General features: G+C 44.8%; 2 protein-coding genes across 3 annotated transcripts in view; one reads left to right on the top strand and one right to left on the bottom strand.

Moving 5' to 3' along the window:
* Window positions 1–2275, bottom strand: part of KIF26B (kinesin family member 26B) — a 286786-nt gene extending 284511 nt beyond the window's left edge. For both annotated transcript variants that reach the window (XM_048934933.1, XM_048934934.1), the window contains exons 1-2: window positions 2165–2275; window positions 1673–2074 (exon numbers count right to left, since the gene is read on the bottom strand). In XM_048934933.1, coding sequence (XP_048790890.1) covers window positions 1673–2074; window positions 2165–2227 — 465 coding nt within the window. In that variant the 5' untranslated portion in view covers window positions 2228–2275. The remainder of the gene's footprint in view (window positions 1–1672; window positions 2075–2164) is intronic.
* A 78-nt stretch (window positions 2276–2353) lies between these two features.
* LOC125688675 (uncharacterized) lies at window positions 2354–3711 on the top strand. The gene is made up of 2 exons (XM_048934949.1): window positions 2354–2977; window positions 3099–3711. The coding sequence occupies exons 1-2, from the start codon at window positions 2354–2356 to the stop codon at window positions 3141–3143; spliced, it is 669 nt and encodes a 222-aa protein (XP_048790906.1). The 3' UTR covers window positions 3144–3711.
* Window positions 3712–18464: the final 14753 nt, after the last annotated feature.

Genomic DNA, 18464 nt, shown 5'->3' with positions numbered 1-18464 from the left:
ATGGATTAGTACTGTTGTGAATGAAGATTGGCCTGGAAAATACCATCAGCTAAACTCTGAGCAACTCTGAGAACGTTTAACAACAGAAACAGGAGGGGAACATCTCTGGAAGGCTAAGACAGGCCATGACTATCACTAAGAGAACACTTCACAAATCTTTATCACTGCAAAAGCATCTTGCAAGACTTACATCTCCAATCTGTTATTCTGGCGGTTCTCACATCTGAGCTCATAATTTATCATCTATATCCACAGCTGGTAAGAACTGCCAAATCACACAGCTTGAAATTTTTTAAGATTTTGGTACAGAGCTGCTTTCCAGAGAACCAATTGTGTGTTAACAACCAATTAAACCATACTAACTGTTGTGGTTCTGCCTTTTCCTTTTCATGAATAATTCAGTTAAGCCAGCCCTTGAGAACCTACCTTTTGTTCAAGATGGCACCAATTCCCTGGCAAATAGCACACAAATAAATAATGGAGAGCACAACACAACAGCAATAGCAGGGACCTTTTCTGAGCAGTCGGCTCTTTTCCACGATGCCTCCTTATCGTAACTGCTAATGAACTCTTTGAAGTGGAAGAGTAAATATTATCGTTTGATAGTACCTGAACCAACAGGGCAAACGAAATTGCATTGTGTTACATTTTGGGGGCTGTAGACCAATTCACAATACAACACTCACCAGGTTGCTATGGAGGAGCTCACTGCTCTCTATTTTGGTAGCAAGGGGTCAGCCAAGGGCTGCTGGGGACTCTTGGAGGGCCCTTAGTCTTAATCTTTACATGCAAACCAAACAAGAAAGAAAGAAAAAAAAAAAAAAAAAAAAAAAAAAACACCATGCAAAATAAAATAAAAGCAGGGAATTCCAGAGTATGCCAGCTTTTGGCCTCTGGTGAGAACCTGGTCCTTCCAGCCTCTACTAGTGATCACTTAGCTCCAAGGCCAGATTTCAGAAGTGCTTGCATGCTTTGGATTATTCAACAACAGCTCAGAGTTTTTTTTAAGATCTACTTCGATAAAAAGGAAATCTAGCACTTCTTTGTAAGAGAACACCACCACCAAGTTGTCCTGATGTCTAACAACATCCTGGATTCAATGCAAAGGTCTGTCACAGCCTCCTGTGTGACCTTCAGGCTCATGCTGCATTTCAGTGTCTCATCTTGGAAGTGCGGGAGGATCTCTGCCACGCTTGGCCTCTCAATGGAAACACAAGGCACAGACATGAGATCGCAGTACCTGATGGCTAAAGCTGGCTGCCGAATCTCGGGCCATTTTGTAAAGTCATGCTGTAGGATCAAAGAGAGCAAAAGGGGATGGGACCACCGACTCCCGTGTGGCGTTGCCACCCTTTCCTGCTCTTCGTCGGGCTCAAAAACAAGAACAAGGGAAATCACAACGCAAAGCCACCACAGCCATAAGGAAAGAAGGAGGCAAGGAGCAAGCTGAAGGTGCTGTCACAGACACCCCGGAAGCCGAGCAGCCCTCCAGAAATAGAAGCAAGAGGAAGAAATAAGAAAGAAAAACAATACCAAGAAGGAACCAGCACAAACCAACCCTAAAAACGTCAGCGGAGGCACCGGCAAAGGCGAGTACCAGCCAAAGCCGCCCCAAGCCGGCGCGGCTGCAGCACACGGCGCGCCCCGACCCCCGGCGCGGCCCCCGGCTCACCTTGCTGCTGACGGGCCCGGGGATGAGCAGCTTCAGCGCCTGCCTCTTCAGCTCCGCCAGGCGGGCGTTGCAGTGCTCGCACCAGACGCCGCGGTCGGAGCCCGGCGAGGAGCCGCCGCCGCTACCGGAACCCGGCGAGCCGGTGCCGAAGCCCGGCGAGCCGCCCAGAGAGCCGGGGGAGCTGGTGCCGATGCCGGGCGAGGCTGGCCCAGGGGAGCCACTGAAGGAGCCCGGCGAGGAGGTGCCGGAGCCGGGGGACGGGGTGCCGGAGGAGCCGAGCGCCGAGCCGGCTCCCTCCGGGACCGGGCGACTCCCGGCGCGGGACTCCTCGTAAGCCTTGCGGTACCAGCTCTCGGGGGAGAAGGGCGCGGCGGGCTTGGTGGGCGAGCAGGGCTCGGTCACCTGCAGCGGGAGAAGGAGCAGCGGTCAGGGCAGCCCGCACCCGGACGCCCCGCAACCCGAGCGCCCCCCGCTCCTATCGCACGCACTCACCCCGTATTTTCTGCTCCGCGCCGTGACCGCGACCCTGTCCTTGCTCCCGGCCACCGAATTCATGGTGGCTCCGCGGGTGGGCTCCCCCGGTCAGCAGCCGAAGGGAACCGTCGGTCCCGGCGAGCCCCCGCGCTGGGCGCTGCCGGCCGCCTCAACACTCAGCGCTGAACGCCGTCAGTCCTCGGGAGAATGCCGGGGAGCGGATCGCCCGGCCGGCCGGCTTTCCCTCATTGTCTTCCCGCCCGGTCCCTTCCAGCCGATGCTTTCACAGAAACAGCCACATCCAGAGCGGGAGCGCTCCCTCCGGCAGCAGCCCTCCTCCGCGAGCGAAGCATCCGAGGCGGCTGCGGGGAGGTGCACGCGCGCCGTAACCTCCGCTACGACGGCAACTTGTTTCCCTCAGTCAGGTTTGGAAGTGAGTTACAAGAAATCCTCCCAAAATCTCGGCGGTCGGGCTCTGGGAGGAGCCTCCGCGCCCTCTCAGCCAATATCCTCCCGCCCGGCCGCGCCTGGCGGCCCCGCGGCCCCCCGTCGTCTCCCGTCGGCGCGGGGCTCTGCCCGCTCCCGGGGCCGCGCCGGCTGCGGGGAGGGCCCCGCTGTTTTGCGGTGCTCCTGATTGACACCGCCGATTTTCCCCTTTTTCTTGAAGCTGGCAGGCGGGGCTGGGGGGAACCTTGTTGCTTCCACCGCAGTTATTGGTTAGTTGCCTCCGTTCAGGGCTTTAATGGACATGACTTCACAAGGGTCCTAATCGGGAGAGGAAAGCGAGCTGCGTCTCCGATCGTCACAAGCGTCTCTTCTCCGCGTGTAATTGTACGTGTATTAATTTAAGTTTGCAATCAAGAGCATAGTAAATTGATCTCTTAACAATAACAACCCGCAGACTTGTTTTCCCGTTGATCTTTCCGTTCTAACCGCGATTTTTGCTTTTCAGCTGTGGCTTAGGCGCACCTGGTTACGGCTCCTTTCTGATGTTTAGCCCTGCAGATAGCACGCTCATTCCTGACAAATCCTCCTTAAATCAAATTGGCGACGTTCTCAGAAAAGGCTGCAGTAAGGAGCTGGGTGCTAGCTCCCCCGATACAGTCAAACTGCAAAGGCGAGGAGGATGCAGCTAGGAGGGCAACACGGACAGGGGTTGCATCAACCTTCCCGCTCTCCCCTCGTTACCTCATTGTACCCCCACTGTGTCGGGGCTGTGTGGGCCACGGGGACCCAGAGCAGTCTTGGACCACTGAGACATTCCTGCAGGCAGCGCGATGCTGTGCTGTGCTTTAACTTCACCAGGCTGTTGCTCCGATAGCAGAGCAGCCATTCCTGACAAGAAAGCTTTCATTTCGGCCGACACCAGGTAGCCGGGCTGCATCAGCTGCGCCCTGTGCACCCACCTACGTGCCCAAACACCTGGCACACAAAGGCTCCCGCCGCGCACCGCTCTGCCCCGTGCTCCGTTCCGTAGGCAGACGTGACCGGGATGCCAACGCGCTGCTCGACGCGCCGAGCGGTGTGTGATGCCCCGTGGGCGCCTAACTTCTGCTTTTCCACGCTCAGCGATTCTGGCGGCGAACAGGCAGGTTGCTTTGTTTCTCAGCAGACCTGTTCCTACCAAGCAGCCGCTGTCACAGCCCGCACCTCGGCAGCAGCGCGCCCACCAGGCGCCGGTGCCCGCACTGAGGCACGGGGCAGCCGCGAGCAGACAACTTTGAGAGCGGCGGAGCCCTGCACGGGCCCGGCGTCCGCTTTTCCTCAGTCCCTGTCGGGCGGTAGCGGCTGCCGGAGGCGGGGGACACGGCACTGCGGGGCGGAGGGGCCGCTCCCCCGCAGCCCAGCGCGGGCGCTTTGGGGCGGCGGCGGGTCGGGCGGGGCTGGCGCATCCTTTTGCGGGCGGCGGGCGCCCTCTGCTGGCGGCGAGCGGCAGCGCGGCCGCGAGGACGGTTGGGCGGCTGTTGGCGGCGCGCGGCGGAGGCGGGCTCCGCCGTGGCAGCTTCCTGCTGGCTGCTATCAGCGCTCGTGGTTGTTTGAGTCAGTTACAAAAGGCTTCTATTGAAGTGTGCGAACTTCTGGGAGCAGAGATGCACCAAATTCTCCAACTGAAGACGTTTTGCTGCTAAAAGCTCTGCAGTTCTTGTTATTTTGTGCTAGCCTGAGTATCACTCCAGCAAGAAACTCTACCAAGCGCCCATTCTCTGAGTTAACGCCTGCTCTGGGGAGCACTGATGTGCAATGCTTTCTCCCTTTCTTTGGGCTCCCCCGTGTTGAAGTTCATGAGGCTCCTTGTGCAGTCAGGTTTCGCACCTTAGCATCAGACAGCCCAGCAGCTCAGAACAGCCATCAGAGGTGATGTCCACCATCTCTGGTGGTGCCCAAACTTCTCTCTTCTGCTGCAGTCTCCAGTACTCGTCCCACATAGGAGCCCTCCCTTGGTACATCTGTTCTCATTCAGGAAGCTGAGCTTCAGTTAGGTGATTTAGCAGCTGTGCGATCCCAGGTGCAGGCTGATACAATGCCATTTATTTTAAAAATCCAGGAGCAGTTGCTGCAGAAGATATTGTGGTAGGTTAACAGAGAAGGACTATGCAAACAATTTTACATTTGTTCTCCACCTAGGGGTGTTTGTTCTTGATTCTAGATGCAAAACTGAAAAAAAAATGTGGTTGTTCAGACATTTATAGGTAGGTGAACAGAAGCAAAAGCCCTGGATATATTCATTGGTTGAGAGGTTCAGACAAAAGCCAGTTTCAAAGCACTGAGTATGGATTCTGATCTCAAGCTATACATTACAAGCTCTAATAATAACCTGTTTTTCAGCTAGTATGCAAATTTCTGGTTTCTCCATCATACAGCAACATTTGCTGTGTTGTGCTACAACTGCTGCTTTTCTTTGGACTTTGTCTGCGTATATCACGCTGTGTGGGTGCAACTGAACATAACCCAGAAGTTCAGCTTCATCACTCAAATCTGAGGTTCTGGCACAAGCCCAGTTCTATCAATAAAGAGCAGTTTATGAGAGCTGGAAATGTTGGTTGCATCAAATAAATTCTTTGAGATACTCACATTTATAATAAATGTCAGGATTCAAAAGGTGACAGCAACTGTAACTTGAAGAGTCATCACCGCCTGCCCAGAAAATTTGTTTCCAAGTTTGGTGCTAATAAGTCTCAGTATCAGGTCTTATTTAAAATTTTAAACAGCTTCCTTGGGGAGATTTGAAATGCATGACATCTCTGATACTTGCTTAAAGAAGAATATTAATGACTTGGGGGCCATTGGGGGACAGAGGGAATTGAAGGCATTTGTAGTAATAGTGACGAAGAATCAATAGACATAGCTAACTACCGAGGTCCGCAAACAAAACCACCAGGACTTCTCAAGTTTAATGCATTTATTTTCTAAAAATCTTTCCAGTTCTTGTTTCCATTTCCTTGTCAAACTATCGGATCATTTCAGTGAAAAGCTCTGCTAAGAACATTTTGAATCCTTTATCTTTTCTTACAGCAGCAGCACATATCCACAGCTTATGTATTCTGCAGGATTTAAGGATTCGTGCAGTACGGGAGGATGTCAGACATAGGGACTGCAGCTGTAATTCTGATGTTATGCGTAATGCTCTTTTATATGCTCCTGGGATATGCCAGACTGCTGGAGAGTGTTTTTCTACTTGCTCTTGACAACTGTTGAGTATGATACAATGGAGAATTAAGACTGGGCATTTCCTCTGTATGGCTTACCTCGTGTGTCAGCATAAGAGGTTCTGACACTGGAAGGCATGTACATCTTGAGCCCTGTTACAGTGTCTAGTTCTGGAAGATGTAACAGGTAAAGGACAGTCTAAATGGTCCTTATTACAACTTCCACTTCTTGCTGTTAGCGACAGATCTGCATCACTACACTTTAAATGCTTTTCCTTACTCTGAACACTACCAGAATACTTTATTGTCTACCTGACAGGGGCACGTCTCCCTGTTAGCTTAGCTTAGCCCTTTTGCCTCAGGGTTCTTGCACAGGTGTTTAGCCTGTAGTTCCCTCAGTCCACTGGGAGCTTCCTTGAAACTCTCCATAATATAAAAGGAAGCCATTTGTGTTCAGATTTGGACCAAGATTCACAGTCTGTTGCAAATTAACTGCCCTTAAATCTTGCCTTTGCTCAATACTGAAAACAAATTTATTACTCACGAAAGACTTTTCTATTTGGATTTATTTGGAATGGAATTTTTTTTCTATATTTCAAATATAAAGCATTTCATAGATTTTCTGGAAACCTCTTTTGTAGTTTCTGTCATGCTGCACTGCCTACTTTTATAAATCTTTATGTTCTCAGTAGAAAATCAATGCCTACTTATTAATACAGTATTGATATGTGTTTCATAAGTAATAAAGGATGCATAAGCATATACTCACAAAGCAGGACTGCATGGAGAAGTTTACAGTCATTCTATGCAGTGGGATGCATTGCAGTCTGCAGCCAATTTCTGTCAAGTTCATAAATTCAAATACTGAAATATGACAGAATCCCATTTTCTGTTACTCAGACACAATCAGCATTCTCCGAACTAAAGACATGTCTGAAAAATGAAACCAACAGTGAGTACCTGTGACTCTCAAAGCACCGAGCCCTACCAATATCAATTTTTAAACAAAACAAGAATGGAGCAGGAAAATACTGAAGTAACAACAACCAGACAGAGTCGCAGTATTAAAAGGAAAAAGATGTAAGCCTTTTCTCAACTCTTTTTGCTCTGCAGGCACTCTGAACAGCTATCAGCTGCTTGCTGTGCTGGGCTTGGTGCAGTCACTTCGCAGATAATGCTGTAGCTGCATCCTGTTTCTGTGGGCTGTGTCCAAAGTCCCCAGTGAAGCTGGCTGCTGGCTGCTTCGCCCAGAGGAGCCATGCAGAGGGGGTCCATGGCATCCTGAGCTGCTAGACTCGGCCCTAGCACAATGCCAGCAGTGCTTTCTTAAATGCCAAAGGCTGGCTGGAGATTTCAGGGGGTAAAGGAGCCCTTTCAAACATTCTTCAAAGACTCTCCTGTCTCAGGAGCCAAGGAAAAATGTGTCTTCTGAAAGATCACTCAGTAATCTTCTTTGGATAGAAAGAAGATGGCATTCATGGTATTAACAAATAATGTTATTACCAGGAGGGATATATACCAAAATGTGCCAAAGTTAAAAAACTGGCAAAGTAGTTGTTGGAGGGAAGCATGTACAAAAATACTGCATGTGCTTCCTTTGCTCTAGGAGCCAGGGACTCAGGCAAGCGGTGCAGATGGTGTGGAAGAAAGGTAAGCAGAGATAACACAGTGAAGTGAACAAGCAGCCCTGGGAAACAAACACTGCGGTGTTTATATCATCACATCTTTATGTTAAATCCTTTCTTGCTGCAGGAATAATTTATAGCAGAACAGACCAATAAAGAGCTGGCATCACAGGCCCTAGCCTGTCATAGTACTGAATATGTAAATGCCTTAAAAGAAACACTGCATAAGAGGCAGCAGGTATTTCTTTTCTGCCTCTCAGCAAAACTGTGGTGAATATATCAGCGCTTGAATAACAGAGAATTATATAAATGATAAGTAAAGACAAAGGTCTCACCCCAGTGTGTTCCTGAGACTTTCCTGACGGTAGGCACACCAGATCTGTGAGCTTTTTCATCTGAAACTCTTTTTCAATACTTTTTCAAACACTTCATACATTTCCTTTACCACTGAGTTTGGGATTAAAAGTGAGCCTTACAGCACGCAGATTTCCAAAAAATTTAATGTTTCATTTTTCTCTTTGCTGTACCACACTTCATGCTGATTTTACTCTTTAAAGAGAAACTGGAAAGGGATGATGATGGACTGACTCATCTGCCAGCCGTTTCTCTTTACCTCTTTGTTACCTGCTTCTGGTTTCCTATTGCCTTGAAAGCCACAGGCTGATCTCTGCATCACTCTCTTCATCTTGCTAGTAGCAGAAGAGGCAGAGCCATGGCTAGAGCTGGCATCTCTGTGAATGCAAGTTAGTGGCTAAGAAAGGTACAGAGCCACCCTCTTTGCCCTTTCTTGTCCACCACAATGAATTTTCATGTAGCTTTTCCATGTTCCTCTGCTCTGACTACACAAATTACTTATTGGTAGAGTCCAAAAGGATTCATCACCAGACCCAGAGGACTGCAGTGTTTCTATCTGTTCACCAAGGGATGTTCAGACTTGAGAGCACAAGTCTGAGTGTTCAGTGCAGAATAATAGTAAGGCATGCCTGTTCCTCAGAGGGACGCCATGAGGCTGGTGCTCCTCGTGACCTTGGTTTGCTTTGCAAAGAGCTTCACTCAGGTTAAAACAGATGAGTGGTTTTGTCACTGAGCACAGAAGTCAGTGTGGAGTAGATGACTCCAAGCTCCACAGCCTGACTGCATATCCAGGCTTGGCTAAAGCATTGCTGCACTGTGTCAGGACAGGCTGTAGGGAGTCTCAGGCTGTACTCCAGGCTGTGCTCTGTCCCTGGAAGCAGCACAAGCAAGGAGCAGCTGTTCTCAGCAGCATGTCCTTGCTCACTGCCTTCATGACGTGGCTCTTTTCTGAGCAATAATTATTCTGTCAAATACCATGACAGAAGGAAAACAATCCCATACCTTGGCAGCTACCAACACAAACATGGTTTCTGAGTCTGGCTGGCAGCAACTGACAGGCAATTTTTCCTACTTGCTGGAAAGCTTTGGCAAGGTGGAATACATTTTACTGTGCTACCAAGTTTAATAGAAATGGGTTCTTTCATTCTTTAGAGATGGCTTGTCTACTTGTGAAAGTTCTATCAATTTAAAATAAATAGAAGTTTAAACTGATTTAATAAAATCAGTATGACCTTCTTGGATGGTTATTTTGATTTAAAGCTGCCTTGTAGTCCTTCAGCCTGTGTCCATTTAGCTTGTACTTCTGTGTGAGCAGGTGCAAGTTCAACTAGAGTGAGCCAGTTTTAGGCTGGTGGCAACGTTCAGACATAAAGCTGCATTAGTTTGACAAGATCAATTTTATATAACAGTCATGACTGCAGTGTAGAAAGATGAATGCTTGGCAAAAACAAAAAAAAAACCAAAAAACTGTGCTGGTGGAAGAGGATGCAGATCCTCTTAGTCTGCCCTAGTGCCCCATTGCTCCTTATTCACTCTTTCCCAGAGATTTATCTCACTTCTGACTCATCTGGATGTCTTTTATGCATAGAAAGTTCTTCAGAGTATTTAAAATCTCTTTAATTTTAATTTGGTTATTTCACTTGTCCATGTTAAAGAAATGTTCACCCAAGCAATTAGTCAAATGGGCCATTTTAACCCATGTTAGTCCCATTGGTGTCTTCATCACACAATATCTGACCTGCACTGATGTACTACACCAATTTAAAATAAATAATTTTGTCCAAACCTCCTAGCACAGGCAAAGTGAGGGTCTGGATAGTGGTTAATGCTGCAGGAATTCCTAAAGTCACAGTGCCAGAGAATGACCAAAAAGTTTTGAATGTCAGTGAGGTATTCACTACAAAATGATGCAGGGACACCCAAGGCTGTTCTCTTCTGAAAATACAGAGCAATATTCCAGGATGAACATTGCTAGGTAAGGACCAGGTGTCATAACTGTAATGCTTACTTAGAAGCTTTATGTGCCAATGAGTCCACATAGTTACTTCCATAATGAGACTGCAAACTGAAATAGGCTTTTGGTTGGGCAGAGTTGGAATCTGCGCCCTGGAGCTGCAAGATTCGGTGTCTGTGAGCATGCATGGAAGGGCATCGTGCACTGCTGGGAACAGCTGGGGCTTCATTATTCTCTAGCAGTATCAGAGCAGAGCTGGGGAGGCAGCTGGAGGACAGGATGCCTTTGGGTCCCAGAGGCCCAGGTGATTTTGTATGGATCCATGTTCCTGTTGCCAGTGGGAGGCGGATGTTTGCTGCATTGTTATTCACTTGTGAGTGTATGACAACTGTATCTTTGCTAGGTGGAGGAGATGCTGTAAGCCTCTCAACTTTCCAGGCTGTTTACATACAAATAAATGAATGAACTAGTACCAGTGAGTGGAATATGTCAGGAGAAATGGAGCATTTCTGGAGCATAACAAGCTTTTAATCAGAAAAAGGAAGAGCGTAACGTTTCTGATTTTTTATTATTTTTTTTTTTCTAGGAAAAGCTGCATTCTGCCTCTCAGAGTGATTTTGAGAGTAGATGTAAGGATCTCTGGGAAGGAATATATGCAAGGATGTTTTGTTCAGGGAACCTTCACTGTATTTGGGCTTCGAGATGATGTAGTTATCAGGAAGAAAATATTTTCATTGCTAAAAAGAATGAAGAAGGCTCCAGAGGGCCTGGAAGAAGTATTGCCAAAATTACTAACGTTGAAACTGTCCTGCTGTTTGATTCAATCTGGAAAAGGATGGGCAGCCAGGCCCATATGGCAACTTCAGAACTACTAATTGCCACACAAATAACAACGTACAATCGCAATGGAATGAAGGCTACAAGCTTGTAGGCTTCTCCAAGGGAAGGTCCTGATGGCATTCAGAAACCTGGCAAAAGGTGTGTGTGTTTCCTTGTGTGTTTCTGTATTTACCATTTTCAGTGCTGAAATAAAAAGACATATTTCTTCTCCTAAGTTGAACTGTTTACTATTAAGGAGTGCACACCTGCCTAGACACCTAATTCTCTTTTTTTGTCTATAGCATACTAATGAAACAAAACTGGGATTAATTAGGCACTACAGTCATGTTCAGATTCACTAAGGAGATATTGAAACTTTCAGAAGTGAAACAAAAAATCATTACAGATATGTACAGTCGTTATTTTACACATCTCTTAATTTTAAGCACTACAGATGATGATTCTGTAAACCAGTCTTGAATAATGGTCCACTCACACTCCTTTGTGCAAATGGGCCAAAGAGATTTTTTTTAATGGGCCACATAATAGAAGTCAACTAAGCACACTCAAAACCCTATATATTCAAGACAGTTCTCTCTCAGACACATTCTCTCTGAGCTTTGGTTACGTGGAATAGTGTTAACAGCAATCCTTAAAACTCAAGAGCCTTACCACTCTTGTCTTCACAAATGAGGATCACTTGCACACATCACAATCACAAAGATTTGTTGTTTTTTTTTCTCGAACAGAAGTCTTCTGAAAAATTCTTCTGAATGCCATCACCAAGCAGGTATGTAGTTGCTTTCTTTTAAATAGGTCTTCATTTTCTAATTCATGATAATTGCCAAAAAGCTAGGGCCAGGACATGACACTTTAATACCACTTGTTTGCAGGTGCACTTTGACATCACATCTGTAGCAAGAAAGGGCATCTTTCAGACTAATTTTCTTTTTAGGGTCTTAAAAATGTCAGTAAGAGGAATAAATATGAAGGATCTGTCCTAAGGAACTCTGCTTACAAGGAAGTAACTTTCTTTGACCCCTGGATTAGCAAACACAGACCTTACCAAGAAAGTGGAACACAAAGCCCCAATTAATGAGTAATTGAAGGACTGTTCTGTAAAAGTGGAAACTATTTCTAATCTATGTATGTAGCAGTGCGTAGCGGCTCTACAGACTTTTGTAATTAGCAGGCATCCAAAGTATGCTGTTGACGCCACCAGAACTCCTGCAGAGTGTGGCATTTTGTCCAGGAGGAAGATGGCAGTCAAAGGTATGTGCGTGCATGTGAGCTTTTGACCCAAACAAGTACCTGCTGAAGAAGGCACAGCTTGCTCCTTGCTCTTTCAGTATAGGAAATAACAATGTCCTTTGAATTGAACCAGTGTGATACAGATCAGATATGCTGAGACACCAGTTTGGCATTGCTAGTTTGCTAATTGCATGGGTCTGGAACATCACAGCAATCAGGATAGGCAAAGACAAAGAAACAGAAGTACCAAAAGCTGAGGTTTTCATGGCAGTGGAGAGAGAGATGTACACAATATCATGAAATTTGGCAGGTTAACCATACTGCCCTGTTGTGCCTCTGGTAGAGAATTTGTCTCCAGAAATCTGCTTTCCTTGATCAGCTGCGATCAATGATGGCCATTTCTGAACAAAGTCATTTAATCCACCTGCTACCTGAAAAATGTCATGCAAACAGAATCTTATCTGTTGTTTGAAACAACTATTGTAAGGCTTGAAGATTTCATCAACAGAACAGACTTTTAGTGCACAACTTTCTACCTTATAGTCTATATCTAGCATAACAAAAGGAAAGTTAAGTCAATGGTCTCAGCTCAGTGCACCTAAGTGCTGGACAAACAGCAACTTATTCCAATAAAGAAAGGAGAAGAATGTTCCTCTGTTGCCCTTTTTATTATCCTTGTTATGAATTTTCATTGCCGAAAGGTAAGTTACAAAGTTAAATTTTAGCAGTGATGAATGCATTGTTTCTTCTCATGCTTCTTGATATACATTCATTGGCTGATTCATAGATCTGGTTCACTGCCAGCTGTTCAAAAGGCCTGGCAAGCTGTATGTGAGTGTGTGTAGACACCTGTCTTTTCCCCATCACTGTTCATCTGCCTTTTCTGATTATATACCTCATACACCTCACTGATTATGGAAACGTGAATCATGTTTGAATAGCAGAAATAAGAATTTGGCTTCCAACAAATGTCAATATGACACACATTAACTGTGATTGGAAAGGCACACTGTAGCCCTCCAGTGCTACTTGCTTTCAGATTGTTCTTACTATTTTGTAAGCTATTGCCAGAAGTGAGGAAGGAAGATTATTTCTTTTTTCTTACCTAAATGAGAACTGAGTGCAAGTTTGACTGTAAGTTCTAAAACCAAAAACGTGGCAACACTGTAAGAGATATTACAAATTCTTTAACCCAGATAGCTTCTCATAGATGTCAGTGACAACATATTTTGTAAAATAAAATAAAAAATTGTTTGTACAATAAATGTCTGTGGACAGAGTAATACATATATTTTCGCCCCTGAAGAGTTCTCCAGTTAACATTTTTCCCCTCTTATCTGAATTTCCTTACAGACTCATTCCTTTTACTGACATTTCCATGGCTACTCATCTCTAAAAGGATGCAACAGTAGGCCAGGAAGGCACTGTTTCTCTGCATGCCTGACTTTGAACGTAGATGTTGGTTCTTCCCATTTTGCACAGATCTTTTTCTACAAGTTCTTGCCACTTAATTGGACATTACTCCCCATCTTGATTTGTGTATGAAGAACTTGTTCTCTGAATTTAAATATTTTTCCTGAGCTCATCTCTTTGTAAACTGTGATTGATAACAGCTCTGCTGGGAGTAAACTCTGCATGTAAAAGAAGTAAAGGTTCAACATATCCACTGTAGATCTTTTTCCAACTTCTACATTTTTCTCAAAATGTCCAGAATTATTATTCATCATTTCCCCATTGTGACTCTATAGCTGTAAAGCCTTTGCTTCTTCAGAGAGAACTACTAGTGGAGATCGAGAAATTGTAACTTTATGATACAATACTTTGCCAGAAGGCAGCGTATCTCTTCTTGTTTGAGAAGGTACAAAGAAAAATAAATTTTTAATAAAAGATAAATAAAAATTTTAATAAAGAAAAATAAAAGTTATTTATATAAGAAACAGCAATGTTTCAGTCATTTATGTGAGGAAAAAAAAACAACACATTTCCACATGTCCCCTTTCTTTATGGTCTCAGTTCTACCCAAATGGACCAGAAGAGTCCTGGGAAAACACAAATGTTGCAGTAGGAAACGAAGAGGAAGAACCTCGGCCTTCACTTGGTGTAAAAGCAATGGTTACGTGCTATGAACAGTTCCTTATATCTGTTTTCAGCACATTTTTGTAGATGCTATCAGTATATGTACTAGGTGTCACATCAAAAACAAACCTGTCTAGGTAAAGGAGCAACAGAGGAAACTTATAACTTGTTTATAGAAATTGTAAGCAACTACAATTAAATAAAATGATAGAACTACAGAAAAAGAGTATGTACGTGGTTTTATCAACACCCTACTCTACCTTGCATTTTATGTGTTCTTAAATCAGATACCATTTGTTGTTAGAGCACACACTGTCATGAAGCTACTCCCAATCTGAGCTTCATAGTGCTTCTGTAATAGAAAAGGAGGAAGAGAGTAGCAATGCATTCTGCCTCTAGATGAGGATGCACCAGAGGAAACTCTCAATAAAAACAAACTGCATTCAAACAACTAAACCTCAGAATCAAGACAGCCTCTGTAAATCAAATGAAAGCTATCTTGAGCAGCTACGTCTTGCAATGTCCTCTGACTGGTGGAGCAGGACAGCTTGCTCTCTCTCTCTCCTTCCCTTCCTCCCTCTCTCCTTCCCTCCCTCCCTCCGGAGGAGGCAAAGCCCTCTATTTTTAGTGTTCATCTTCCCACCTGTCATAAAACTTTGTCAGGTAGTTTTTCCCTGACAGTCTCATCAGTTGACAGTAAAACACTGCATCTAGCTTAAACTCTGAGAGTTTGATGAAGCCTAAAGAACTGGAGATAGGTTCTCAACTTTCAATCAAATTGGAGCTGAATTTTAGTGCAACTCTCAGTTGGAGGGGGGGGGAGGGAGGCACTGAAAATGACATTGCTTCTCAAGGCAATAACTGGGTTTCTCAGTTTCGTCTCTGCAACATTAAGTGCAGCTTCATTGCGCAAACAGAAACCGATGATTTTTTCTTCAGCGTGCTTCTATAAATTAAAATGAAGCTAAAATTCAGCCTTTGCTACTAGCTTCCACCTGGATTCTACCACATCCTTAGTATTCCATCTCTGTAAAACTTAAACTACTGTAATGCATAAAACTTGGGCAACTTGCAAACGTCAGAGACCTCAGACAGCTTTAAATGCTGCAGGTCCATTCTAAGATTGTATCTCTGGGAGCCTGAGAACTCCACTCAAGTTATGTTAATCACAAGGCTGGTCTCCAGGGGAAGTTATGGCTACAAACCTTAGCATGAAGCTTAGGGCTCATTCGGCACTGAAGGATACTGCTACCTTGACAGGAAAGAGACTGCTTTTGGCAGGAAATAATACAAGCCTTTCCTCAGCTTGAAAGAATTTTTAGAATTTAAGAACTTTTAGTGACAACTATTGGTGATAGGTGGATGGTTGGACTGGATGATCTTTAGGCCTTTTCCAACCTTGGTGTTCCCGTGATTCTGTGAACCTTATTTCATATTGCCTCCTTTCATGCTATCGTTAGGGCAGGTATTTCAAACAGGAGGGCCTGTTCTAAAACAGTTTCTGAAAGGAATAATTACTGTCTAGAATAAAAGAAATTTTTTAATATATGAAGTCACAGAAACAATGTGTGTGTGTGTTCTTATGGCTGCAGTGTTTCCAAAATAATGGCAGGAAAAAGTAACTTTAAGCCTCCAGTAGCAGTAGCATCCCTCCATTTGACCTTTGGTAGTCTGAAAAACATGGGAAAGTTCTGTCTCCTGACTTGCTGAATCTTGTTTACATTAATACAGACAAGAATTAACTACCCACTCCCATGGTTTTATGGTCATTTCAGTGATACAACTTGCATGCTGATTGTATATCTGTTAGATCTTCCACAGATGAGACTTCTTTTACAGAGACTAAAAGGGTTTTACAGTGCCTTGTGAGCCAGTACATCACTATTTCTGAAGCTCTTCTTCAGACAGAACTTCCCTTTGATTTCAAAAGGAGTTCTGTCTGAATAAGGACTTCAGGATTCAGGCCTCAGGATATAAATGCTGTGATCAATCTTTTAAGCATGATGAATAACATTTTCTTGGCTTCCAGAACTATATTAAGCCAAATAATAGCCCCACGATTCTAGATGGGTTAAACAGGAGAATCTGCTTTGTTTCAACTTACATCTTTCTTTAGCTTTTAAATCACTAGTTCCCATATCTCATACTGATGTTGCCCAAAACTCCTCCAACAGTAAGACCAAATGTTTCAACAGTTACTTTTACAATCAAGCCTATCACAGCATGAGGCACTATGAAACAGAGCTGTGTTCAATGAAAACAAACATACTTGCTGCACACTGACCTGTTTAAAAGTTGTGACCCGAGTGTACAGTCTGAAACAAAAGGCCTGAAGGCTGAGAATTTTGTGATATGGCAGAGAGGTTTGTAGGCACTGATTCTGATCAGAACATCACAGTAACAGACATTGCACAAACATCAGAGTTAGTGATACAAAAAGTTGACAGTTCAGGTAGATAAAATAGGTATTCTGTGTCCTCTGTAATTACTCTGACTTTATAGATGGAAAGTTCAGCTAGGGAGAGATTATATGACCTACCCAACATCTCTTGGAGGTATTGGGCACAATCACAGTTGATGCTTTACTATTGAGACACTTACACAATGGTAACAGTATGTTACAGAACTTAAAAAAAAAAAAAAAAAAAAAAATCACAGCTTCCCCTTTCCAGCCCCAGCCCTGGCTGGCCTCCAGCATTCCCAGCCAAGCTTGCCCTGAAACTAAACGCCTCAGTCCTTCTCCTTACTATTGACAAGTTTTGCCAGTGTTGATTTCAGGGGCAACAAATCCAGTCATAAATGACACCCTGAGATCAGCAGCTGATACTGTCTTAATAATTGTTGCCAGACAAGCAGTAAGGCATTAGCTGTGTGAAGGAGAGCAAAAGGCAGCAGATCTCCCCATGGGTCAGGATTGGTCAGCATATCAGGCTCTCTACTCCTCTCAGAAGGGACTCATCCATGACAACAACCCATATTTAATTAGAAGAATCTGACAAATGGCTCCACAGATTATAAGATCATGTCACAATTCAGGTTGGAAGGGACTTCATGAGGTCCCTTGTCCAACCCCTGCTCAACGCAAGGTCAGCTCTGCAATCAGACTGGGGTGCTCAGGGCTTTGTACTTTTCAATCTTAAAAACATCCAGAGATAGAGACTACGTAACCTCCCTGGGCAGCTTGTTCCACTACCTGTCTGTCCTCAGAGTAAAAAAGCTTTCTCTGTCCCTTGCTCTCATCTTCTCCCCTACCAGACCCAGATGTCCAAAAACATGCTTCCCCTTCCACAACAGCTACTTGCTGCATCTCTCAGTCCCTAACTCCAAATACCATCCTGGTATATATTACAGCGAGAGAATGTTGAAGCCCTCTGCTGCGAGCAGAGAAAAAGTACTGCAAACAAACAGCTATGAAGCTGATGATGGAAACATGAGAAACAATATACTACCCAGAATACAAGCAACTGGACTCCAAACTATCAGTTCAACTTCTAGAAGAGTTCCTCTGCACTATCAGTAAGACTAGGGAGAAGGTCTCCCTATATGCAAGATCTGCTCTGACACAGCTGAACCTACTTCATGTTTTGAACAAGCAGGGTCCTGTCCAGTTTGCAACTTGCAGCAGTGGTGTAAACAGCCTGCTGATTCAGTTATATTTGTAGATGGTTTCCAGCATTTGCTTCTTTGATTTCTTCTTGCTCTTCTCTACTTCTTTTTTCCTCTTCTCCATATCCAATGAGTTCCCCCTCCCTCCCACAATTAGGTCAAAAAGCCTCTAACTTCCTCAGTTGCTGCAAAGCTTTGGCTCTACTACTTCCTTCTGTGGATCTAGTCCAGGTGCTAGGCTGGTTTCTCCCTAGAGGCTTCCTGGCACAATCCACTCCTCTATCCTGGTTCCTGATCTTGAGGGAAGAGGGAAAACAGCCAGCACAAACAGGCAGACGTGTAGCAAGAGACAGCTCACAACCACTCAGCAGCATGAAGTTACATTTGTCTACCTCAAAGATGAGGATGAATTTCTCTCCCTGAATTTAAAATTTAAAAACAAATTGTTCATTTAGAGAGAGCAAAATGGTTTCCTAAGCCTCTCTCTGACCAGCAGTCCCTAGGGTACAGGAACCTGCTCATCCCCAGGATGCACAGAGAGTCCAACCTGGGACTTTCAGGCAGCCCAGCATTACTAGGGGGAGCAGCTGGGCACAGCATGGGCTGGGACAGCATTGAAGACAAGTGCAATGGAAGAATTAATACTAATTGGCTACTCTCCAGGGAACCCATGGGGCAGCTCCTTTACAAGTCAATCAGGCTAGGTGATCCTAGCTGACAGGAAGTGCTCTGCTCTTAGGCCCTTACAGAGATTGAGACTGTTTTTGGACCCTTTCTTCATCTACAGTTTGGAAACTGCAGGTTACTGAATTTGGTTGCTTATGCTCAAAGTCAAGACTGCTTTGCTTCTATTTGCTGTACTCACGCATTATCTTTTTGGAGGAGTAATACCCTTCAAAAAGACCAGAGGAGTACCTACTTCCTTTGCATTTGAGATTGTATGATAAAAGATACATATATATCATCAAAGGACATATGTTAGGATC

The sequence above is a fragment of the Lagopus muta genome, chromosome 2 (genome assembly GCF_023343835.1).
Source record: "Lagopus muta isolate bLagMut1 chromosome 2, bLagMut1 primary, whole genome shotgun sequence".
NCBI classification, from domain to species: Eukaryota; Metazoa; Chordata; class Aves; order Galliformes; family Phasianidae; genus Lagopus; species Lagopus muta.
This window is presented reverse-complemented; position numbering and strand designations above follow the sequence as displayed.

What these genes read in the sequence shown, in the direction of transcription:
- LOC125688675 (XM_048934949.1), top strand. Translation starts at nt 2,354, where the DNA reads ATGCCGGGGAGCGGATCGCCCGGCCGGCCGGCTTTCCCTCATTGTCTT. An exon ending in TCTCTTCTCCGCGTGTAATT is followed by an intron (nt 2,978 to 3,098) that starts GTACGTGTATTA and finishes TTTGCTTTTCAG; the next exon opens with CTGTGGCTTAGGCGCACCTG.